Consider the following 24,489-nt stretch of genomic DNA (forward strand, 5'->3'; position numbering starts at 1 on the left):
CCAGCTCACCCAGTGCGGTGGTAGAGACGTCAGTGGAGGCCACACCTGCACCTGAGCAAATCTGAGCAGCACCTGGGCAGGTAAGACCTGGAGGGAACGGGCCACGGCCAGTGCAGGACTCGCTTTGTGTTTCCTGCGGAGGCCTCCGTGCCATACACGCCCTGCCCCTCTGCTGTCCTTTGGCCGGGAGGCTGCCCCTTGCTGGGCTCACAGCTCCCCAGGAAATCTAAAGGACCCCACAGACACCCCCAAGTTCTGCAGGGGACCAGTCTCTGGAAAATAGATGGGGCCATAGGGGAGGAAGCATTTATGGGGGTTACAACCCTGTTCTGTCTCACTGAGACTGGGAGAAGTCACTGCCCCCTTGGGGCTCAGTTTGCCCATCTGTTCGATGGGCTTTGAACCCTGAGTCGGAGGCTACCCCGTCTGGGAGCAGGACATCGGGGTCCCTGACTCCACAGTGCCCTAGCACACTGGGTGGTGCAGTCTCCGCCTTTGGGGGCCTCAGTTTCTCCCTATGGCAATAGGGCGGTAAGTATGGTAGGCTCAGGTCCAAATCCCAGCCCCCTCACGAACGCTGTCTGCCCTTAGGACTTGAAACTTCTTGTACCTCAGTTCCCATGTCTGCAAAACAGATCAAAGGACCTGCAGCGGTGAGGGGAAGGCAGTGAGGCTGTCCGCCCCAGGTTCTGACAGAACTGGCCCACGGTGCGCACTCCAGCTGCCGTTTGGGGCTGAGCCCTTTACCTGGACCTGTCTCAAACCCTCCATCCCAGGCACCCCTGCCAGGTTTGGGGCTGGGGCCCATTCAGCGGAAGAAGAGACTGAGGGTCAGAGGACCCCTGCAGCCAGCCCAGGGTCAGGACAGAAGCCCAGCCCCACCCACGATGCCCTCTCCCTCACAGACTGGCCCCTGGTCCCAGTTGCCCGACTGCCCTGTAAACGCTGGGCTCCTGCGGCCCTGGCCACTCTCCAAGCCTTAACCTCGGATCTGGGTGGGACAGCTGAGCACCTGGGAGGATGTGCTGCCTGCCCGTTGGAACCTCAGCACCCCGTCCCTCAGCAGGACTTGGGCCTTGCCCGCCCCGCAGCGCTCTGGCATTTTTGATGTGCTCGGTCAGCTCGTTACGGCCAAGTGGCCTGGGGGGCTCTCCCAGCTGTGTGATGGCCCCATTTCACGGGAAGGAAGTAGAGGCTCATCGAGGTCCCAGGGATTGGAACCCAGACTCACTGAACCTCCAGGACAGGCAAGCTGGGCTTGTCTCAGAACAGGGCTGAGGGGGAGTAGCCCCAAGGGTGGGCGGAGCCCGGTGGCACACTGGGGGTCCACAACCCAGAAATGGACAGCTGATTCCCAACCGCTGTGTGACCCTGGGCAAGTGATGTCCCTTCTCTGAGTGGCACTGAACAGCGGCAGGAAAGCCAGGCGGCAGCTAAAGGGAGGTTTTGGAGGAGCTGCGGCTCCCGGCCGGAGGCCTTGGGGGCTGGGGGCGGGGGGCAGTGTGCTGTGGGCACGGTGCCTCCCTCCACCCCGCCTAGGTATCGACTTTCTTTCTCCTTCTCAGGACTTTGTTTCCTTAACCCCCGGGTGGGGCCGAGGAGGAGGGGTACCCCTGCCTCCCCTGGGTGGGGCCCTGTCCCCTGGCAACCCATGGGCAGGGCAGTGCCGCCAGAGTGGAGCCAGGGCTTGACGGCTACTGGGGGCCAGGAGCCGGCAGGTGAGGCTGGGGGCGTGCGGGAGCAGGACACACCCGAAGCCATGGGGGGTGGTGTCTTGCATGGGGTGGGGTCTGGTTTGGGCACGGGGGTTCGTGTGTCAGTTGGTCTCAGCTGCTCACCTGTGGGGCCCTTGGGCAGCAGGGAGGAAGACACCCCATCCTCGCTTGGTGCCCATCGGGACCCGGCTGGGGTGTCAGGGGCTGGTGGGAGTCTCCCATTGCTCTGCACGCCCATCGCTCTGAGGCGCTAGGTGTGTGTCCTTCCCACCCTCCCTGCCCCCTGCCCCGGGAGCACAAGGACCATCGCTGAACCTTGCCAGGGCCTCAGTCTCCACCCTGGGCTTCTGGCCCCAAATCTAAGAACTTTGAGCCCTGACCCTCCAAGGGAGGGGCCTGATCGGCACCATGGCCTGAGGCCAGAGAGCACCCCCCAACCTCGCCCACGAATTCTGGGAATTCTGGAGGTTGCTGTGGAGGCACTTAGCACCGGCCAGAGCCTTGCTTGGGAAGCAGCATATAATACCCCCACGGGGCCCAGAGCTTGTGGGGGCGCTCAGGAGGAGGGTGGGGGTGGGGCAGTCAGCGTGTCCCGCGTCAGCACCGAGACCCAGTCCAATGTCCAGGTATATGCCGAAGGGGCAGGGGTTCTGCCCAGCCAGGGGCCTGGGGGACAGTAGCCCTGAGTGATGGAAGAGGAGGCCCCAGAGCCCTTCCCCACTGCTGTGTGATCTTCCCTGTCTGAACCTCAGCCACTCCGACAGGCCTTTGCCCTGATGGCGGAAGGCCAGTTTCAGTGTGAGGAAGCAGGTGTGTGGCACCAGGGGCCATAAACCTAGTTTCAGTTTGGCATTGACATGGATATGGGGTGGGGCTGGGAAGGAGCGATCCGGTGTGGGGCTTCCTGAAGGAGGTGGCAACCAACTGGGAGTGAGGGTTTGAGCTTCAGGCCCTGTGTGACCTCAGGTGAGCAAGTTCCCTCTCTGGGCCTTGGCTCCCTCTGCTGTAAATTGGGGACAAGAATCACAGGATCTTGTGAGGAGCAAATAAGATAAGGGTTGAACTGAGACTTGCCCAAGGCCACAGGTGAGAGGGGCCCTGGGACTTTGAACCCAAGACCCAGCCTGAGTCCCGTGCCTCGCTGTGCTCAGTGAATCACCTGGGAGGAATGAGCCAAGGCGGAAGTGGTGCCCCCCACCCTTGCCCCACCTGGCAGGGAGACCCAACACCCCCTAGGCAGGCAGGTCATTTTCCCAGGAGTTAACATCCCCTGTGGGTTATAAATCCTGGTGAGTGAACATCCAGCTACTCACTCAGCAAACACTCCCTTGTCACCCCTGCCACACCTGCACTCTCCAGGGAGCCCCAGTGCACGGGGACAGAGCTGACGCCGAGGAGAGGCTGTGGTCTGGAGGGGGCTGTGGAGGGGCAGCTAGGCCTGCCGCTGACATAACCCAGCCCCAGGTCCCGAGCACCGGGGGTGAGGAGTGTTTGCAGAGACCGCACCCTGCTCAGCCAGCCTTTATTAAGTCCCCGAAGAGTACCAGACTCGGGCTGCCGTGGGGGTGCTCACCTGGGGCCCCTGGGGGAAAGGGTCCTGGGCCGATGGCTTCAGGTGGGAGAAGACAGGCCTTAAATAAGTTTACTCCCCCTTCCAAGACATGTCCACTTCCCCCAATAACTTTCAAGGAGAAAATCTCTGTGGAGGGCTGCTTGGCCAAAGGGACAGTGGCTCAGCCCGGTGGCCTGGGACTTACTATCCAAATCACCTGTTTTAAAGATTGTTTTCCTAATTATAGTTTCAATGCTTGATATATGCAAAAGAGGGTGTGATACATAACCTATTCCCTGTAACATTGTTCCCAGGATTGATTTTCTGTTGCTTGATGACACTTCCCCAATTCAGTGACATGCTGCGTTTTCCTTTTCAGAACCATGTTTAACTTTCACAGCCAAGTTGGTGTGGAAAGGCAGTGAATGCATACGGCAGGTCTGGTGGGACCAGAGTCCAAGGTCGGGGACCAGGCTGCTGGGGGAGTCGGACCCAGTCTGTCTCCCTTTTCTTAGCTTCGAAATGGCGACACCTAGCACTAGGGCACGCAGGAGACTCTGAGAAGATGGGCTCCAGCAATGGAGGCAATCTGGGGGGCTTCCTGGAGAAGCTGTCCTGTGGGCTGCAGCTAAGGAGGGTTTGGAGGTGCAGAAATGAGGACCTCCAAGCAAAGGGTTGGAGGTGCCTACAGAGTTTGGGGGTTTGTGCTGAGATCAGATGGAGGTGGCCTTGAGCACCTGGGGAAGGTAGTGAGAACTGAATTTTGGAGATGCCGGGAGCCTCAGAGGTGTCAGGAGGGGAGGAGTAGGATTGAGGACTGAGTGGAGGAGGGGAGGAGTAGGATTGAGGTAGCTGGGGACCCCGCAGGGCAGGGCGTGCAGTGTCTGGAAGGTGACCTTCTAGAAAGTTCCTGGAGTAATGCTCAGCAGGAACCTGGACACCTGTGGGGAGTGCAGGGAGCTGGGCCTCCCTGGGGCACTGGGTCAGGGTGTTGCCTAGCCCAGGGGGACAAGGTCCAAGGTGCTCCTTAGCCTGTCTTGGCTTTACGGGACTGAGGCAGATGGTTTGTCTGGGATGGGACAAGGGGTCCCGCTGGGCAGGTGCAGGAGACAGAACCGGGTTGTGGGACCTGGAAAGCTGGAGCCTGCCAGCTGCCACCCCTCTCTGGGCCTCAGGTTTTCCACTGGACATCCTTCGGTGACAGGCAGGCCTCCTGGAAGCATCTGTAAATGTCAGATGGAAGCAGTCACAGAAGGCGTTTCAGAACGTGTACGCCCTGGGACCGAGGCAGACACCTGTGCTGCTGGGGGCCCAGGGAGACTGCCCAGGGGTGGCTTTGGGTCCAGACACGGTGAACTGAGTGGAGGAGGGGAGGAGTGGGATTGAGGTAGCTGGGGACCCCGCAGGGCAGGGTGTGCAGTATCTGGAAGATGGTGGCAGGGGTGCTTGCAGAGGTCAGACACATATGGGGTGAGTTGTTGGGTTAGTACAGGTGCGAGATTCCGCTGTGGCTGGATCCAGGAGTTCAAACAACATTTTTAGGATGTCGTGTTGGGGTTGCTCTCGAGCAGACTGTGTCCACAAGGGGGCATGTGTGGCCCCTCGGCACTTCTCAGTTTTGTCCCGCCAACCTAACAAACTTACGGGAAGAGGGTACAATTTCCACATTCATTGTCGTGTCCCAGGATTTCATGTCATTGACCAGGTTGAGTCATAGGTCCATCCTGGAACCAGTCACAGAGGCCAAGGGACAGAAGACTCTGACTGGCCATGCTGGGTCACTTATCCATCCCTGAACCAATCACAGAGGCCACTTGGGCAGGACTTTGCCCTTTGAGCGAAAGGACATTATGCCTCTCCTCAAATGCTCTGACCTGGTGGCCTTCATTCCTCTCATCCTCAGGGAGCCGAGAACATCTCCACACTGGGAACCTGTGGTGGGCTGAAACCCCCAGAACATGGACCGAGTGACCAGATACCCCATCTTCAGCATCCCTCACTCACCAGGCAAGGCCAGCCTGGCCCTTAATGGGAACACCAGCTACACATACCAGCTGGTGGGTGTGGAGCCCTCGGCCAGCACCTGGGACCAGGACAAGCCTATAATGCAGACAGCTAATCGCAAGGCCCAGCTGGATGTGCTGAGGACAGGGGCACTTTGCAGCCGGTGCGCATGCCCCTTCCAGCAGTCCCTGCAGCTGGAAGACGATGAGGACGAGGCGAAGGGCTACCATCTGGGCACAAAGGATGCCCTGCCCAGGCAGCCACAGGACCTGGAGCAGGAGCGCTGGGCAGTCATCCAGGGCCAGGCGGTGAGGAAGAGTGGCACAGTGGCCACACTTCATGGCACCCCTGACCACGGGGACCCTGGGACCCCTAGACGGTCTCAGTTCACGGCCCTGGAGGACAATGTAATTGACAGGGAGCAGATCGACTTCCTGGCGGCAAGGCAGCAGTTCCTGAGCCTGGAACAGGCAAATGCGGGTGTCCCTCAGAGTCTCCCAGCCAGGGCGGGCCCAGCATGTACCCCACCCAGGGTCAGCCAGACCCCCAAGACCTTAAACAATCCACCCCTGTCCAATGGGTATGTTGTCTCAGTCAAGCCCCAGGTGAAGGTGGTCATACAAGAGAAGAGGGCCCGTGGTCTGTCCACTGGGTCTGGTGTCCAAGCTATGGGCAGCCCTGGCTTCCAGTCCCAAGCAGGATCACCGGAGGTCCCCAAGGAAACACCAGAGGTCCCCAAGGAAACACCCATCGAGCGGGAGATCCGACTGGCCCAGGAGCGCGAGGAAGCTCTGCGTGAGGAGAGGGGGCTGCGGCGGGCGGTGAGCCACCAGGAGCTGGTAGAGATACCCACCCGGCCTCTGCTGACCAAGGTGAGCCTGACCACGGCCCCGCGGCGGGACAGGGGGCGCCCGTCCCTCTACGTGCAGCGTGACATGGTACAGGAGACGCAGCGTGAAGAGGACCACCGGCGGGAAGGTCTGCAGATGGGCTGGGTGTCCACGCCCACCAGGATCTCGAAGGACCCCCAGCCTGGACTCAGGAGAGCAGTTAGCTCAGACTCCATCCTCGGCCTGGCTGCAGATGCCAGGGCAGCCAGCCCCACCCCAGAGCTGAGGAAGGTGAACCGCATTCCGGCTGACGCCTACCAGCCTTACTTGAGCTCTGGGGCCCCCCAGCAAAATTTCTCAGCTTTCCACGCTTATGGCAAGCCTAGTGGTCTCTCTGCAGATGCAGCCAAGGCGGTGGCCTCGCCAAAGGCCACAGGATCTCAGAGGCATCTCTTGGAATCCTCTGGAAAACCCTCAGGCACAAAGCAGGAGTTCCAGAAGTCCCCCAGGGGACCTCCACCAGCTAGTGAGGGTGTCGTGCGAAGGGAGTACTTTCGCCTGCGTCCCCTGAGGTTCAGGGTTCCAGACGTGCCCCAGAAGGCTGAGGTCCCCAGAACCTGGGGCTGGGAAGAGGCTGGGGCCCCGATGTTCAGGCTACAAAGGTCCCAGTCCTCTGAGCTGCTGGAGAAGGAGATGGAGAATGTCCTGCAGCGGGAGCGAGAGGTGGCCGAGGAGCGACGCAACGCTCTCTTCCCAGAGGTCTTTGAGCAGCCGGGCTATGACGAGGACTCCAGGAGCTCCTCCCGGGCGTCAGGTGAGGAGGTGTCCTGGGGGATGGCTGCTTGGATCTGGGTCTCAAAGGCTAGAGGAAAGGAGGGTGGGGAAGTGGAGTTTGGGGGTGTCAGGAGGGGCTGAGAGTGGAGGGACATCTGGGGGACTCTGTCCATTTCCCCATTTGGCTGGTCCGTCTGCCTGTATGTTTTCTTAAGCTATAGATTTTGGAGAGAGATGTCAACTTTGCCCTTGGGTTTTTGCTTTATGGTTTTGAATGCTTTATTATTAGACACATAAGGGTTTATAGATATTGTAACTTTTTAGTTCATTGCTCTTCTTGTCGATATTAAATATCTCTGTGTCACTTTCATGTTCCCACCTTGCACAGCTGGCCCACCTGTCTATCCAGTCCCTCCTGACTGGTTATTTTGGTCACAGTGTCAGCTTTGCTGACAAGCTATCTGCTTTGTATATCTGTCCATTCACCTGTCTCCTTAACTGGTCCACACACTTGGCCAGATATTCTGTGTCTCCTGAGCCTTGTTCTGACAGGCGTCCTACCCTCAGGGCACTGTGGCACCCTCCCTGATGCTCTTCCTCCCCCTCCCCCCACAGGCATCGAGGGCAGCTATTCAGTGTCCGAATCGCATTTCTTCACCCCTGTCCACCGCTTGCACTCGGGCCTGGTGTGGAAGGCAGAGGCCCCTGCTGAGGCTGCTCCTGGGCAGAGAAAGAAGGAGCAGTGGGTGAGTCTAGGGCCCTGCCCACCCCTCAGAGGCTTGGCTGAGGTCTGACACCCCCACCCCCAGTCAGGGCCCCAGGAAGGTGGAGCCAGACTTGCCAAGGGTCACGTGGCCTGTGAGTGTCTGAGCTGGGACTGGACCCCGGCCTGATTCCACACCCCATATTTTCGACCGTGAGGCCGTGTCCTCCCTGAGCAGTGTACTAGGGACAGACACCCTGGAGAATAACACCAAGCCTGGCCTCGTGCAGCTGGTACTCACAGCCTGGCCCCATGGGCTGGGACCCAGAGTGGAGTCCAGTAACCCAAGTTCAAGTCCCAGCCCTGCCATGTGCCGGCTATGTGATGTTGGGCAATTTCTGCCCCTCTCTGACCCTCAGTCCCTTCCCCTGTGGAATGAGCATGATAGAGCAGCCACCTCCAAGCCTCACAGCGGGGCTTGGCCATGGGAAGAGCCCTGTAAATGCCAGCGGTCTTTATGATGCTGAAGCTGACAAAGAGGAGTAATAATTGCACAGACAGACTGAGCTGCACTGAGGGGAACAGCATGAGGGAACAGCAAGGTGGATGACTGAATGGGATGATCGAGGGGCACTGAGGAGGGTCATGGTGGCCATGAAACACCTTTCCTCCTGCCTCAGCGGTGACTGAGGGGGCTGTGCACAGGGCTCCAGGTGGGCTCTGGGGCGGGGCCGGAAGGCCCAGGGGCTGATGCATGTTCCTTTCCTGTAGTATGCTGGCATCAACCCCTCGGACCACATCAACTCCCAGGTGAGTGTGTGCTCCTGGCTTTTTCCTTCCCTGTCCGTGTCCCCTGCCCCATGGCACCAGGGCCATCAAAAGCCTTTCTTTTGGGTGTGAGGACTGCACTGGGTAGCTTCTCGATTAATAGTGTCTGCCTGTGCTAGATTTTGCTCTGATCTGCTTGTGATGCCTGCCATGGGTACAGATTGTATGAAGTGGGTGCACTTGCAGCTTTGTCAAATAACGAAGGTTTTGGAGCAGACTGGGCCCAAGACAAGGGCATTTTCTTTGAGGGAGAGGTTCTTCTGAGAGTATGGAGAAGGGCGGCTACCTAGGTGGATTTGTGGGATATATTTGGGGCCATCTGTGAGCTGAGCCCAAAATGGCAGCCCCAGGCATTTCCGCTGCTGGGGAACTCAGCATGAGTTAGCACAGCCCTTGGTGCTATTACTAGGGGTAGAAGACCTGAAACAGAGGAGGGGATGCTCCTGCTTTACCCCGGTCCTCAGCCTCTCCTGTGAGTTGGTAGCGGGAGAGGTGTCTGGGGTGGGGGTTAGCACCATAATGGGGACTCTCTGCCTCCTCTTGCAGGTTCTGGAAGCCACTCGGGTGCCCCGCCACAAGAGCACCAAGGCAGAACTCTGGGAGGCCGGCATCTATGCCAGTGAGGACGAGGACTGAGCCTGGAGGTGGGGCACCCTGACCCTGTGGGAACTGCCAAGACCATCACTGAGCCGCCCCCCCCTTTAGGAAACAGGTCCCCATTTAAATGCAATCCAAGAACCACAAATGGCATGCCCTGAGGGTGGCTGTGCCTTCGGACTTGAGGGCTTTCTTGCTTTTATTTTCCTAGAGAAATTGTTCTGCTTTTTCTGGGTCTAGAGCTGGGGCTAAAACGGGACCTCTATGAATTCTTTCTGTTTCTAGGACTTTGCCAAATACTCTTGTGTCCAAGGAGGAAGGAGACTAGCTCCCCTCCCCCAGTCCAATTGTCATCGTTCTGGCTGGTCTGAGGGCAGAGGGACTGGCTGGAGGAAGGCATGGGCCCTGGAACCTTGAAAAGCCCCAGGTCTGAGGGGAGAGGCATTTGCCCCGCCCCAAGGCCCCATCTGAGAAGGGGGCCGTGCCTGCTCCAGCCCTGGGAAACCTTCCAGTCTGAGGAAGGAAACCTGAGCGCCCCATCTGAGGGCCTTCTCGTGGCCAAGGAGTCTCCTCCACGGCGCACCAGCAAAGCCCTGCCTGACGTGATAGGGTCCCACGGGGACAGCATCTGACCTGGCTGAGGAAAGGGCTTGATTTGTGGGCTGAAAGGGGTCCTTCTGCTCTCCGCCACAACCTGCTTGTTCGCGTCCACCATGAAATAAATCCTCCCTGCTTCTGGTTCATTTCTCCTGGTGATGCTCCCTGTGCCCCCGAGGGGCCTTCACCCCTCCTCCCATGGGCTGCAGGCCCCGTGACAGGCCATCAGGGTCACACTCCACATTCCCAGCATGCGGCATGCAGTAGGCGCTCAATCAGTGCTTGTGGAATGACTGTCTGCAGTCCCGCCAGGCCCAGTCTTCCCAGGTGGCCTCATCCCACCGAGTCGGTTGCACTCCCAGTGTGCGTTAAGGACAAGCACCGTGCGACCCCACTCAGAGGGGTCTTGCGCAGAGTCAGACTCAGGGAGACAGGAAGCAGGTGGTGGAGCCAGGCCGGGGGAGGGCAGTCAGTGTTTACTGGGGTCAGAGTGTCAGTGTGGGAAGGTGAGAAAGTTCTGGAGACGGACGGTGGGGACGGCTGCACGACAGTGTGGGTGCGTGTAACGCTGCTGAGCTTCACACTTCAAAATGGTTAAGGTGGTGAATGTTATGTTCTGTGCATCTTAACACAATGAAAACGGGGGTGGGTATCGGCTCTCTCAGAGGCAAAGGAAGACCCTTAAGAACAATCAGAGGAAGCTCAAAAAAAGTTAGAAGTGCCCTAACAATGCAACATCCTCTTTGAAATTCTGAACTCTACCCAACTGGCATGTCCAGAACTGTGAACATTAGAGATGCCTTGTTTTTAAGACTTACCTCGAGTTTGAGTTCTTTTAATGAGGCAGCCCCCAAGATAGCATTCTCCCCACCTGCCAGGCTGGCTGCCCAGGAGGTGTTTGGTGAATGGTTTAAATACATTCTTAGAGGAATCCCCCAAGGGGGGCAGGTCTGTCTGGAAAGCGGTGGGGGGGACACCTTAGGGCGGGCTCTTGGGGGGAAATGCAGGCAGGCGGCCAGTGGGCGGCACTTTTTAGATCTTCGGTCTGCTGGTCCCTGGCTGCCCCCCATTCTCTCCTGTGAGGGGCGGATACTTTTCCCGGGTTTTCCCCAGCTCAGTGCATTATGATCCAAGAAAGGAGGAGAGTTCCCTCTGAGGCCATTAGAAAGGCTGAAATACAAACCCTACTTTCCACCTAAAACGCCAGAATCCTGCCTCCCTCCCAGGTCTGCTTCTCAGCCCCGCGCACAGCGTTCCCACCTTGCCCTCTTGTCTCACGGACTCCCGCGGGGGTGTGCTCAGGCTTCACCCTCAGGGGAGCCCCTCTCCTGCTTGCAGAGTCAGGGCTGCCACTGGCTGCAGGGACAGGGCTGTGAGCTAAAACCTGGGACACCCAGTCCCATGCGAATTTCAGGCCAACAACAAATGACTTTTTTAGTATAATATGTCCCATGCAATATTTGGGACTTACATGGGCTTTAACAAAATTATTCCTTGTTTACCTCAAGTTCAAATGCAACTGATCATCCTGTTTTCTTTTTTTTTTTTAATCTCACCCAAAGATATGTTTACTGATTTCAGAGAGAGGGAGGGGGAGAGAGTGTGCGGGCACACACGCGGGGTGGCGCTCTAACCCACGGAGCCACCCCACCAGGGCCGTCCTCTGTTTTCAGTGACTAAATCTGGCTGCCCTGGATGGGGCGACTGCCAGACTGGCCGGCTCTCCCCCCGAGGGACTTGCAGGCATCCAGGAGCAGCAGGATAGGCAGGTCTCGAGACACAAGCACTTCGAGTGCACGCATCACATGCGCTGCAGCTCCACCAGCCTCCTGAGGCACATGACCGGCATTGAGACAGGACACAAGGGCTGCACAGGAGCATGGGCACCTGAGCCCATAGGACTGATCCTGGAATGACCTAATGGACCGTGGGAACTTAAAAGACCCTTACCCTCCCTGTGCCTCAGTTTCCTCATTTGTAGCATGGGATATCGAGGGTCCAGTATCACCTCCACAGGGCAGTGGTGCGGATGAACTAACAGAGTACTAAGCACCTGGTTGGTACACAGTGAACTCCAAGTTAGCATTAGTTCTGATTAACCATTGTGTGACAATTTGATTCCGATTTGTTGTCCCGCCAGGTTGAGCGCCTGATTGCTGGGGGAAGGAGTGTCTGTCTTATCCCTGTCATGTACACAGTGCCTAGACCAGCGCCTGGCAGACCACAGGTGCTCCGTAAACATTACAGTCTGTCATCAGTTACTAAGTGTCTGGTGCTGTTCAAATCACCGGAACCCACTGTGACCAAGGAGCATGGCATCCACACCACGGAGCTCACAGGGATTAAACAATGATGCTTTGCCCCGACTGGTGTGGCTCAGTTGGTTGGGCGTCGTCCCACAAAGCACAAGGTTATGGGTTCGATTCCTGGTCAGGGCACATGCCTGGAGTACATGTCTGGTCCCCAGTTGGGGTGCATACAAGAGGCAACTGATCAATGTTTCTTTCCCTCTCTTTTTCCTTCCTTCCCCTCTAAAAAAATAAATAAAATCTTTTCAAAAATAAGTAAATACATAAACAAATAATGACGCTTAAATGTGTGATGCAAAGGCTGGTGACACACACCAGGCAATGAAAACTGTAAGCAGGAACAGAATGTAGCAAGGGACAGGGCAGCTTTCTGAGCCAGGGTGGTCAGGGAGACCTCTCGGAAGAGGTGACCTTTGAGAGAGTCCAGAATTAGGTGAAAGAATGAGCCAGAGCAACGTAACCAGGAAGCGGCACAGCACGCGCTCGGGCTGTGAGGCTGGACAGAGCTTGGCGTGTTGGGGGAACAGCAGGGAGAACTGTGTGGTTGGAGCAGAATGAGTGAGGGGGGAAGAAGGGGAGATGAAGGCAAAGAGATGATGGAGGAGGCAGGTCGCGCACGGTCCTGTGAGTACAGCCGGACTTGAGCTTTTACTCTGAGGGACCTGGGAGCCATGGAGGGCAGTGGGCAGAGCAGACTAGGTGCTCACACACGCCCTCTGGTGGCTTTGGGGAGGATAGACCGTAGAGGCCAGGGAGGAGCTGGATACAGGGACCTGGAGGTGACGGCGGAGCCCCTACTCTTTGCCAGTGCAGGTAGATGAGACATGTTTGTGGAGAAAAGGCAGGAAATAAATGGCCCCAAAGTCAGTCCCTCCTGGATGCATGGTCCTTGGGCTCCTGGTTTCCTTACGGTCTCCCCAGATCCTTGCTACATGGCCCCCTTCCATGAGCAGCTCACTCAGAGCTATTTGCTGCTCCTCAGATCTTTACAAAAGTCTTGCCTGATCGGGCCAGGCCCATCCAGCATAATCTCCCTTTGAATCAGCTCAGAGTCAACTGATTTGGGAACATTAATTACACCTGAAAAAGACCTCCGCCTGCAAATAGCGTCCAGCTCACACTGAAGGACATTATACAGGGTTTGTACACGGGAACAGGAATTTTGGGGCCACCTCAGAATTCTGGCCATTTTGGACCTCAAGTGGGGTTTAGGGCAAATGCTCTGGTGGGATGAATTGGGTTCAAATTCCATCGCCAGCTCCTATTCTTCAGGTTGTCTTAAGTTAACCAGCCATTCCTCCTTCTGAACCTCAATTTCTCTGTCAGTAAAGGGGAGGTGACCCCTTTGTCCACAGGACTGACAGGCCAATGAAATGGGGTGACTGAAAATTCCTTGCCCTTGAGGTCTCACACTGGAGGCTTTCAAAACACAGACTTCTCTTAGTCACCAGTGTTTTTACCTTGTTTTCTTTAAAAGAATTTCCCAACAGTTAAAAAGCAGGAAGTTTTAAAAACCTAGATTTCTCTCTTCTCTTTAGAAGTCCCACTCTCTGGCCAGGCTGCACGGGCTGTTATAGCTGCACTGGGCCGGGGTAGAGCAGCATCCACTGTCAGACTGGCTCGGGGCCCCTGAGGCCCCTCCCAACTGCACTGTAGGCGGGCTCCGAGCGGACCCAAGTGGCAAGGGAGAGCACCCGTCACTATTTTACATTTTCCTTGCACAAGAATAGCGAAGAAACTATAATTGGATAAAAATGAGTAATGGCCTTTGAGAGCCATTTTTTAAAATAAATCCTCCCTTGCCATCGGCCTCTCCAACTCCAGGGGTCTTCCCAGCAGGACCCAACATGGGGTAAAAACTGGGCCCGAGGTCTGAGCCGGTTTGCAGGGCCCCTGAACCCTGCTTTGCAAAGGCAGTTTCTGTCTTGGGTTAAACAGGGTTCCTGCAAACTCATATCCACCTGGAACTTCAGAGTGTGATGTCTCTTGGAGGTAGGACCTTTGTGGGCATGAGAATAGACTAAGTAGGTGGCCACAGTGGTTTTCTGTGGAACGGTGGGGTTGTTGTGCCTGTCAAACGTCCAACGTGGAGCTCATGGGTCCCCTGGCTGGGCTTCTCAGCTCACTGGCTCAGGCGTCCACCATCACTGCCCATTCCTCCCCTAGCCTTACTGACCCCCAGGGACGTTATGAGGGTTACCGGGCACCTGGCGCACAATTGGTGCTGAATAAATGTTGTTTCCGGTTACTATTGACCGAGCAAATAAACCTATCTTCACCAGACAACCCGGGACCCGGACTGAGAGGAGCAACTGCATGCTGCCACCAGAGGGCAGCAAAACACCAGCAATGTGCTGCCTGCTCCCACTGGGCGGAGAAGCCTGCCCTGCCTCTTGCAAGTTTCCGTTCTTCTCCCTGGCAGAGGGTCCCCAGCACCCCTGAGCGCCCAGACTGGAGAAAAGCCCCAGAGCCACTGCCCCACAAAATGCCCCTGGGCTCTCCGGGGGACAACAAACAGGAGAGTGGCAGTGGACAGAGCCCATGGAGCTGTGTTCCACAGAGGAAAATGCACACCCGTACATTTTAATACAATTAAGCACATTTTAATGGATTTATCCCCTAGTACATTATAGTAGTTGAAAATTTGTGGAAATTTTAAGAAGTATGTGTATTAAAACTCATGGCATTATTTTAAATTTAAATGTACATTTTTGTATTTATACTCCAAACATATAACTTTCTTCCAGTCCAGCCCCTGAAAACTACTTTTCCTGCGTTGGTTTCCTGCTTGGGACTTGATGAGTGGGGGTGACAGCTTGTGGGCATAGAGCTTCCTTTGTGTGGTGACGAAAGTGCTCTGGAATTAGACAGTAGTGAGGGTTGCACGAGTCTGTGAATGTGCTAAAAAACACTGGATAGTCCACTTTAAAATAGTGGGGTTTTATGGGTGCAATTACATCTCAATTAAAAGAAGACAGTTTCATAACTTTCCAGAGGTGTCTGCTTCCCACACTGTCTTTGCATTCTTATCTGTGGCACCAGGGAATCCCCCGGGGCAGGTGCCAGCCCGCACTCGGCACGACTCATCTTGGGGGTTTCAGCTGTTCTTTTGTTGCAGTGGCCCCTCTCTGGGGTTTTGGCCTGCACTTCCCTGTGGACTTGTGCTGTCAAGTACATGCTTATGACCACTGGGTGTCCTTTCTCAGGACCTGGCCTTTCAAGTCCTTGGCCCATTTTCTTAACTTGAATTGGCTGATTTCTTTCATTGATTTGTGAGTGTTCTTTACATACGCTCGACATAAGTTCTTTGTTGTATTATGTAGTGCCAACAGCTTCTCCCAGCCTATGCTTTGCCTTTTGACTCCCTTAATGGCAGATTTGGACAAACCAAATTGTTTAAAATAAAATGGTGAGTGTTTTAATTAGACCTAATTTTATAGGCGAGGAGGCTCAGCAGATGAGTCATTGAGGAGACCGTTTGCCAGCAGTAGCATCAGCTTTTCCACATAGAGGACAGAGAAAACGAGACTGGCTTCATTCACAGATAAAGGGACCGAGGTTCCCAGAAGTACCCGGACTGGTCCCGGGTCCCCTGGGGCAGCAGTCCTGTCCTGTGCTCCTGACCTGAGAAGAAGCCGGGGAGTGGTATTTCTGAAGGACACCCGCCCTGGCCCACACTAGGGTATTTCTAACAAATCTGCAGGTTTGCCATGAAATCCTCAATTTCAAGTTACAAAACCTCATTTCCTGCCAGGTGTAATGGACGGGAAATGTATAGCCATTTATCTATAAATAAAGATATTTATATCTTGTCCCCTCTGGCTGGCTGCCTCATAGGTCAATCCTTTGTGTAAATATATGGTGGGGAACGAGGAAATGGCTACCCACAGGGGCTCCCCGAGGACCTGTGCCCCATCCCTGTCCACTTGGGGTCCCCCGGAACAGTGGGTGCTGGAGGTGCCAGGGTGGGCAGCCAGGAACAGTGTGCCCACTCTGGGTCACCAGTGCCCCACCTTCCTGGGTATTAAATGTCTGGGGTCCTCACAATTAATTCTTCACAAAATAATTGAAAATAGGCTGGCAGCTGAGGGGCAAGTCAGCCCTGACCACACCCCTCTCTTGATTCCAGGGGGCTGCAAAGTGCCACAGGCAGAATGTGAAGTGAGGCTCCCTTCTCTGGAGCCTGTGGAAAGGGTGGCGCCAGGATCCTCCCCGCTGCGCACCAGCCCTATTTATAACAGGAACCCATGGAAAGTTCTCCTGGCCCCACTGAGCTGCTCTCATCAATAAGTCATCGTCGCGATGAAGGATTCTTCCCCAGGGAACAGCAGAAAGGCGGCTGCCTCACCCTCTCCATGTCCCGGATGGGCCATGTTGGATGTCAAAGCTGCTGCTCGGGCCATTTCTCAAGAGGTCAAACAGGTGATGACTGTGTGACCTAGCAATTCCCTCCTAGTTGGACATGAAGATGAGAACTGGAAATTCATGTACACACAACAATTTATACACTCAGGTTTGCCATTCACAACCCACAGCAGCACAGTCCACGTCAGCTAAAAGGCGGGCACAGCCCACTCGTCCGTCAGTGGGGAAAGGACAAACACAGCGTGGTCCCCCACACACCGGAACGTCACTTGGCCAGGAAGAGGAGTGAAGTGCTGACACTCGCTGCAACGCGATGGACCTTGGACACACGATGCTCAGGGAGAGGAGCCAGACACAGAAGGCCACACACTGTGTGATTCCATGCATGTGACGCGTCCAGGGCAGAGACAGGAAGTGGGCCGGTGGTTGTCAGGGGCTGGGGGAGGGGGACGGGGTGACTAAGGGTTAGGACGGTTTTTTAGGGGGGTGATGAGGAAGTTCTAGAATTAATAGTATGATGGCTGCACATTCTACGGATATACTAAAAACCATTGAATGGCATTGTTTATTTTTTCTGCATAGTTTAAAATACACCTCTACCAGGTTTGTGTACAATTTAATTTATACAATTCAAATGGATATACTTAAAAAAAGTCTGTCCCAACTCACCATTTCACTTATTCCACAGACTTATCTTTCTAGAAGCAAACGCTTTCCACACTTTTTGCCAGCTTTATCGAGGTTTGGCCGACCTAGGAAAGCTGTGCTCGTGTGTGTGTGTGTGTGTGTGTGTGTGTGTGTGCGTGCGCGCGCGCGCGCGCGCGCGCGTCCGTTGGCCCCAGGGCAGCGGAGAAGGCGAGGCCTCGCCTCCCCTGCAGGCGTCTGGGTGAGAGCTCGCGCCTCAAGACCGAGACACACGTGCTGCCGGGCGACAGTCATCACGGACGCGGGCCTCACGTGGGGCCGTGGAACTTGTGTGGGGGAAGGGAAACTCGTCATGTCTGTGACTGGCTCCATGGAGTGAACAAGCTGATCTGTGTGAAAGGTTTGAAAACCGGACGCGACGGCGAAGTCTGCGTCATCGCGACGGGGAGAATCACGGAAGTCCTACAAAAGAGGGGGGAGGTGGAGGCCGACCCCAGGCTGGATGCAGCCTTGCTTCTGTCACCGTGAACCTTCCCACTGCAGGGCCCAGGAGGAGCTCTGCGGAAGGGGAGCTGGCAGATCTCTCTGGCGAGAGGGATTTGTGCAGAAGAGGGGCCCGGCCCGCACCGAGTCCAGGTGGTGCTCTCTGACCCCGTTGTCTCTCTGCAAGCGAGGACACGGAAACACGGAACACCGAAACTTGGTCAGACTGTTCTGGTCCAGGTCTCCCTTCCCGGTGACACGACAGAAGACTCACTGCCACGGCTTGCCTTGTGGTGGTGTTACAGGGTGCAGCCAAGAGGGGGGCCCCAAATGGACATTTGAAATGGGGTCCAGAACTTAAAGGTGTCCAGGAGATTTTAAGATGTCTCCATCCCCCACCCTAGGGTGTGGGTTGGGGGAAGGGACAAATGGAGCAGGGCCATTGAGAGCTGTTTTGCATAGCAACAGCCTTGCAGCTAACCTCTGGGTTGGTCATTTAACATATCTATAGCCTTTGGCTGGTTGCATAGATATGTTAAGTAGCTGTGATCAGCTCTAAGACAGGGGAACAGAAGTAACTTCCCCACCCAGAAGTAACTTCCCCACCTAGATGTAACTGGGGGGGGGGGGGGGCAGGTCCCCCTGAGTTACAGCGCCTGCGTGGGAGCTCAGAGAGGATTGGCTCCAGGACATGGGGCCACGCCTGCCCAGACTCATGATGGCAGCCCAGTAAAGCTGGAAGGATACGAGTTCTGGCATGTGAAGCCGAGTGTGGGAGGAGTCGGAAATGAGGCTGCAGAGGAAGATTGGCCGCAGGGATTTAAAACCCAGATTTGGCGGCCTTTGAGGAGGGGAACCACGTGTCTTTAGCAGAGTGGAGACTCCCGCATCCCAGAGAGAGGGAACCACGCGGCCTGGCAGAGTGGGGACCCCCCACAGCTTTAGAAGGGGCAACCACCACCTGGTTTTAGCAGAGATCCCGGCGACTCAGCCGAGGGTGCCGGGAACCCAGGGAGGTCTCCCAGTTGAGAGGGAGTACTAACTGAGAAGAACCAGAAGACTACCTAAGCCATAGACTTCTATTTCCTTTCCTGAGATACGGTACTCTGGACTGGGCAAAGGGGGAAGGAAGGAAGGACTGTGTGTTTGTGGGTGTTTTTAGGGACTTTGGGATTTTGGTAAAGACATTAGGTCACTACTTTAAGTTTGTATAGCATTAAATAAACGTTTCCTTTCCTTTTCACAAATCTCTGGCATTGAGAGATGTCTTTCCTTTGGCGGTGGACATAGCGGACCCGGGGCCTTCTTTCAATAATAGTATATCATCCCAGGCCCCCTTTGTTGTGTTCTGTAACAGTGGTGCCTCAGGGATTCTGGGCAACAGCCGCTTCACCTGGATCTGCCCTACACCTGAGCCCAAGAAGAGGCTGCAGGGGGCTTCACTGCCAACCTGTCTTCCCTGCTGATCCAGAGATGACCTCCCAGCTTCAAAACTGTGTCCTTGTCTGGCTGGTAACTCAGAGGATGACGCTGTGCGAGAACAGCATCCTGTATCGCTGCGAGGTGCCCCTTCCACATCAGATTAAAGACATCTTAAAGCCAGAAATAGCAGAGGCAACAGTGATGGAAAGGTGTCAGAGGGTTTTAGAGCAGGAGGAGAGTCCGAAGGACAGGACTGCGCCCCCGACTGGAGCAGTTCTTGAAGTGAAGAGTCTGATGTCCGTCCCTGCAAGTGGCTCAGCAAAGACCGGGGCTGGAAAGCTCATCACTGGGCCTGCGGGGGGCTGCCCCTGGCCAGGCCTGCAGTCTTGCATTTTCCATTCAGAGGCAAAGCCACCTCAGGCCCTGTGGGCTGCCTGCAGCTCAAAAGGCAGTGTGGGGGGGGGGTCCTTTAAAAGCACACAGTGTACCAGTTGGGGGACTCCCATTCTGGAATCATACGGAAAATCTTCTCCCTTTTGTTCGCCATCAAGTCACAAGGCACGATGCCCCATGAAATTGCCGCTATAAAAGACGTGGCCTCCCTGACCCCCAAATGGTCTGTTTTGACCCCTATTCCCACCTCCTTTGCAACACGGTTACAGTGTAGAAGAGTGTAGTTGGTGAAGTTAACCCAGCAGTCAAATGAAAGGATAAAGTCAACCAAGCAAAAAAAAATTGTATGTATTTAAGGTGTAGAATGTGATGGTTAGATATCCATATACATCATGAAGTGGTCACCACAATCAAGCTAATTAACACCTGCATTCTCTCACCTGGTTACCTTTCCTTCTCCTGTGATGAGAACATTGAAGATTCACTCTCAGCAAATTTCAAGGACACAACACAGGGCTGTCGCTGCGTTCGCCACGTTAGATGCCCAGGACTCACTGCTGCCCTTTGACTGACACCACCCCATTCCCCCCCCCACCGAACGCTGTTCTGCTCTCCGTTTGCATGGGTTTGGCTGTCTTAGATTCCCGGTGTAAGTGAGAGTGTGCAGTGTTTGTCTTTCTCTGACTTTCCTCTCTCAGCATGGTGCCCTTCGTGCCCTTCCATGTTGTCCAAATGGGAAGGTTTCGCTCTTTTCGTGGCCAAGTAATATTCCCTTGCCTATATGTACATTTTCTTTATCCATTCGTGTGTTGAATGGCACTTAAGTTGCTTCCACATCTTGGGTATGGTAAATAACGCTGTAATGAACGTAGGGGTGCCTGTATCTTTTCAAATTAGTGTTTTGGATTTCTTTGGATAAATACCCAGAAGAGGAATTGCTGAGTCATAAAGTAGTTCTAGCCTTAATTTTTTGAGGAACTTCCACAGTGGCTGCACTGATCTGCATTCCCACAGACAGGGCACGAAGGTTCCCGTTTCTCCACGTCCTCGACAACCCTTGGTTACTGATATATCGACGGTGGCCATTCTGACAGGTGTGAGGTGATATCTCATTGTGGCTTTAATTCGAGTATCCCTGACGACTAGTGATGTTGCACATTTTTCATATGTCCATTGGCCATATGTATGTCCCCTTTGCAAGAATGTCTATTCAGGCCCTCTGCCCATTTTTTAACTGGGTTATTTGTCAACCCTGTGTCACATCTGGACCTCACTATTAGGAGGGTCCTTCCTTGCCCTGCTCAGCATCCCACTTTTTAAGAAAAATTTATTGATTGATTTTTTTTTAGAGAGAGGGAGGAAGGGAGAGAAAGAGACTTCAGTTAGTTGTTCCACTTATTGATGTATTCATTGGTTAACTCTTGTTCGTGCCCTTACCAGGGAATTGAACCCACAACCTTGGTATGTTGGGACGATGCTCCAGCCAAGTGAGTTACCCAGCCAGGGCCCACTTTTTTATTTTTTGAGCAATTTTATTTGTTTGTTTGTTTATTTATTTATTTAGCCTTCCATCATAGCCTTTATTCAGCATTAAACTAGGTTCCCAGTGAATGCAGTAAAACAAGAAAGAATAACAAAGGCATGAGCGTTGGGAAAAAAGAAACGAATTATTCTTATTTGCAAAAAAACTATGGAACACTTCATGAATTTGCATGTCATCCTTGCACAGGGGCCATGCTAATCTTCTCTGTATTGTTCCGATTTTAATACACGTGCTGCCGAAGCGAGCACTTTTTGAGCAGTTTTGGGTTTACAGAAAACTGAGCAGCAATAAGAGTTCCTGCACACCTTCGCACCAATCTCCCTATCATCTCCCGCTATTACTTGTATCTTGCACTGAGGTGGTATGTTTGTCATAACTGATGAGCCAATATTGATACATTATTATTAACTGAAGTCCACAGTGGACTTCAGGGTCCTTTTCTGGTCGCAGACACTCTGCGGGTTTGGACGAGTGCACAAAGACACACATCCACCGCTGCCACGTCTCTCACAGAGCAGCGCCACAGTCCCGAAACCCTCCGCGCTCTGGTCGTCCCACCAACGCCCCGACACCCCACCTCCTTTCCCTGTTCCCACAGTAGTGTGGGCCTTTTCCAAAACGTCCTGGAGTTGGAACCACACAGCACAGAGCCTTTCAGACTGGCTTCCTTCACTCAGTTCTACATTTAGGTTTCCTCCCTGTCTTTTCGTGGTTTGATGGCTCGCGCCTTTTCAGCGCCGAATGACGTTCCGTGCCCGGATGGACCGCCCTTTGGTCACCCATCACCTGTCGAAGGGCATCTTGGCTGCTCCCACGTGTGGCCGTCAGGAGCGAAGATGCTGCAAGCACCCCGTGCAGTCTGTGTGTGGACGTTTTCCCTTGGGTTTACATCTGCAGGGCACCAAACGTCCCCGGCAGGTTTTTCCAGCCATGAAGTCCAAGGTGGTAACTCAAGTGGGGCTGCCCGAACTTGTCCAAATTTCCAAATTTCCCTCCTGTGCACATAGCTTTCAAATGATGAAAATGCACCGTTTGGTCTAACACACACCCTTGCCAAGCAAGTCCTGACTCGGCCAGTGCGACCTCGGGGTGGGGGGGGGGTGGGGTTGGCCAAAAGCAGGGGCTTGAGCCCGGGCTTCGTGTGCGTCCACACCACTAAGAATCCTGCTCACCTGTGGGAATGCAGTTAAACAGGTCGGCCACTGCGGGGAAGTCAGCAGTCCCTCCAAAAAGCCAAACTTAGACAGTTACCTCTGTCCCAGCAACTCCACTGCTGGGTACGTGCCCCAGTAACCAAAAGCAGGTGTTCAGACAAAAATGTGCTCACAACTGCTCACAGCAGCACAACCGACAGCAGCCAGAAGGTGGACCCACAGGGGAACAGACAAACAGAACATGGTTCCCCCACCCTGGACTCGCCAGCCCAGCGACGCTCACCAGGACGGGGATGGAGTACCAACATGCGGTACTCAGTGAGAGGCGCCAGATGCAAGGCCACACGATGTGTGACTCCACTCATGTGGAAAGTCCAGAACTGGCCCATCTCAGGGACAGGAAGTGGGTCAGTGTCAGGGGCAGGGAGGGGCTGGGAGAGTGAGTGCTCACTGCGGCTGCCTTTTGGGGTGAGGGAATGTTCTGGAACAAGATAGCGGTGATGATTACAAAGCATTACAACTGCACTGAGTGCCACTGGAAAATGATAATGCCGCATTATGTGAATTTCACCTCAATTTTATTTTTAAAAGATTTCATTTATTTTTAGAGAAAGGGGAAGGGAGAGAGAGAGAAACAACAATATGAGAGAGAGCCATCCATCTGTTGCCTCTCGTACACGCCCCATTCGGGGACCCGAACCTGCAGTCCAGGCTTGTGCTCTGACCGGAAATCAGCCAGTGACCTTCGGCTTCACGAGATGATGCCCAACCAAACCACATTGGTCAGGACATTCACCTCAATTTTTTTAAAAAGGCTTGCGCTCAGTCACTTGCTCCCAGCTCGCTCACGCCCTCCGCCCGTCATGCACTCACTCTGTTCGGGCCCCAGAAATGGGCCTGGGGAGCAGAAAGACCCAGAGTCCTGTTGGGCCTGAGCCAACCCCACTCCAAGTTCCTGCGAACAGTCTCCTTCGAACAACTAAAGCCCACCTGAGTGTCCCAGACTGAGCTGAGGCCTGACCTGCATTGTCTGGTTCTATCCTGCTTTTCTTCCTGGAGGAGGTCAAGGTCACACAGGAGGGAGGTATCCTCTCTAGGTGTCAAGGGCTCTCTGCAGACCAGGCACCTCAGCTCTACATGGTGTGATCCTGGTCCCCCCCTTAGAGACCATATCGAGGCTCAGGGGGTGAAACAGCTCCTGAAATTACCTGCTGCCCCCGGACTCCACCTGGGTCAGTCTGTCCCTCTCTGAGGAGCCCACTGTGCCCCAGGCACTGGGAACAGGCATACCCACTCAGTAGGGTGTGGACGCAGCTGAGGACTTGGGGGAGTGGTTGTAATGCCCGCCTCAGTTTCGCCACTGGGAATCTGGTGCGCTGCCAGCGCTGGCCACTGTCTAGCAGTATCTGAAATTCTGCCGCCTCCCCTGAGTCCAGGCCGCCGTGTCCACCACCACCCAGCCTGGTCTGCAAAGGGCAGAAATCTCGTTTTTCCTCCCTCTCTTCAGCAGCAGAATGGAGGGAGGCACCGCTGTCCTGGCTAGAAGGGGGATGGTTTGGATGGGGGCAGGACAGGCGGGGGAGTGGGGGGTGGCCTGAGGCGAGTCAGCCAAGGGTGGCCAAGGCCTGCCTGGCGACAGAGCATGTGGGCCTGCGGGCAGGCAGGCCAGAAGACACACGTAGACGGAATGACCCCAGCATGGCGTGTCTGGGGAGGGTGCAGCCTGGGAGAGTGCTAGCACGTCCTACGACTGGGCCAGCCGGCCAGCTGCAGAAATCAAACGGGAAAAGGAGTTCCTGGGCCACATCCCTTAAAACAAACAAACAAACAAGTGGGGACAAAAGAAGGAATGCTCGGAATGCGGCCAGGTCCCCTTCCGGGTGCACTGGCCCTATAGGGCCTGAGGCCACCCCAGGCTCTGTGCTGTGGGAGGGACGATGAAAATTATTAACACAAAGGAATTTTGCTGTCATGGAGATCACTCCCTCCAGCAGCTTTGCTGTAAGGGACATTTGGGGGTCTTGGTGGGGAACCCCTCAGGGTTTGAATTCCTCGGCGGGGAGAGCCCTGTGGGAGAGTCCAGAGACGAAAGCTTCGCAGGGAGAAACAACCAAGAGCTCCGCGGGTTGCTGGAGGGACACGGGCACTTACAGCAGTGGTTCGAAGCCCTGGCCTGGTGGTGCGCCGGCCCCTCTCCCGGAACCCTCCACAATGTCTGGAAATGACACAGCATTCCACACGCTGAAGATAAACAGCAGCAGCATTCGGTATGTTTGTTTTTATGGTTGGACCTGTTTTATCTTCAACAGAAAGGAAGGAGCCTGTGCTTGCCCAGCGAATTCTAGAATATCCCTCCAGGATCATGCCTGGGAATTTAAACTCCGTTAGCCAGATACAGAAGCCGGAGCAGGGGAGGAAAATGTGGCTTTCTTAAAAAAAAAAAAAAGTAAATAAATAAAGATGTAGATTTTAAGGAAAGAAGGATTTTCATCGTCTTAGTCTTTCTGGGTTTTTTTTCGTTTTTTGTTGAACTCTCCTGTTCTGATAGGCAGACCCCCCAGCCTTGTGCTGGTCA

The 24,489-nt window shown here is 54.8% G+C and overlaps 1 protein-coding gene, 1 non-coding gene and 1 pseudogene across 4 annotated transcripts; 2 read left to right on the forward strand and 1 right to left on the reverse strand.

Annotated features, from left to right (window-relative positions):
• LOC114504184 (mitotic spindle positioning) lies at window positions 1–9,746 on the forward strand. 3 transcript variants are annotated; one of them, XM_028521905.2, is made up of 5 exons: window positions 1–80; window positions 5,171–6,915; window positions 7,491–7,621; window positions 8,350–8,388; window positions 8,953–9,746. In XM_028521905.2, the coding sequence occupies exons 2-5, from the start codon at window positions 5,226–5,228 to the stop codon at window positions 9,040–9,042; spliced, it is 1,950 nt and encodes a 649-aa protein (XP_028377706.1). In that variant the 5' UTR covers window positions 1–80; window positions 5,171–5,225; the 3' UTR covers window positions 9,043–9,746. The 3 variants fall into 3 exon arrangements, with proteins under 3 accessions (XP_028377706.1, XP_035887984.1, XP_035887983.1); XM_036032090.1 differs by lacking the exon at window positions 1–80 and adding an exon at window positions 1,602–1,718; XM_036032091.1 differs by lacking the exon at window positions 8,350–8,388.
• Window positions 9,747–16,211: 6,465 nt separating this feature from the next.
• Window positions 16,212–18,868, forward strand: LOC114503603 (annotated as a pseudogene).
• Window positions 18,869–20,901: 2,033 nt separating this feature from the next.
• On the reverse strand, window positions 20,902–21,008 carry LOC114504339. The gene has a single exon (XR_003685123.1). It is a non-coding gene; the product is annotated as a U6 spliceosomal RNA (small nuclear RNA).
• Between the last annotated feature and the right edge of the window lie 3,481 nt (window positions 21,009–24,489).

Source organism: Phyllostomus discolor, chromosome 8 (assembly GCF_004126475.2).
Source record: "Phyllostomus discolor isolate MPI-MPIP mPhyDis1 chromosome 8, mPhyDis1.pri.v3, whole genome shotgun sequence".
Taxonomy (NCBI): domain Eukaryota; kingdom Metazoa; phylum Chordata; class Mammalia; order Chiroptera; family Phyllostomidae; genus Phyllostomus; species Phyllostomus discolor.

What these genes read in the sequence shown, in the direction of transcription:
- LOC114504184 (XM_028521905.2), top strand. Translation starts at nt 5,226, where the DNA reads ATGGACCGAGTGACCAGATACCCCATCTTCAGCATCCCTCACTCACCA. An exon ending in GAGCTCCTCCCGGGCGTCAG is followed by an intron (nt 6,916 to 7,490) that starts GTGAGGAGGTGT and finishes CTCCCCCCACAG; the next exon opens with GCATCGAGGGCAGCTATTCA. An exon ending in CGGACCACATCAACTCCCAG is followed by an intron (nt 8,389 to 8,952) that starts GTGAGTGTGTGC and finishes CTCCTCTTGCAG; the next exon opens with GTTCTGGAAGCCACTCGGGT.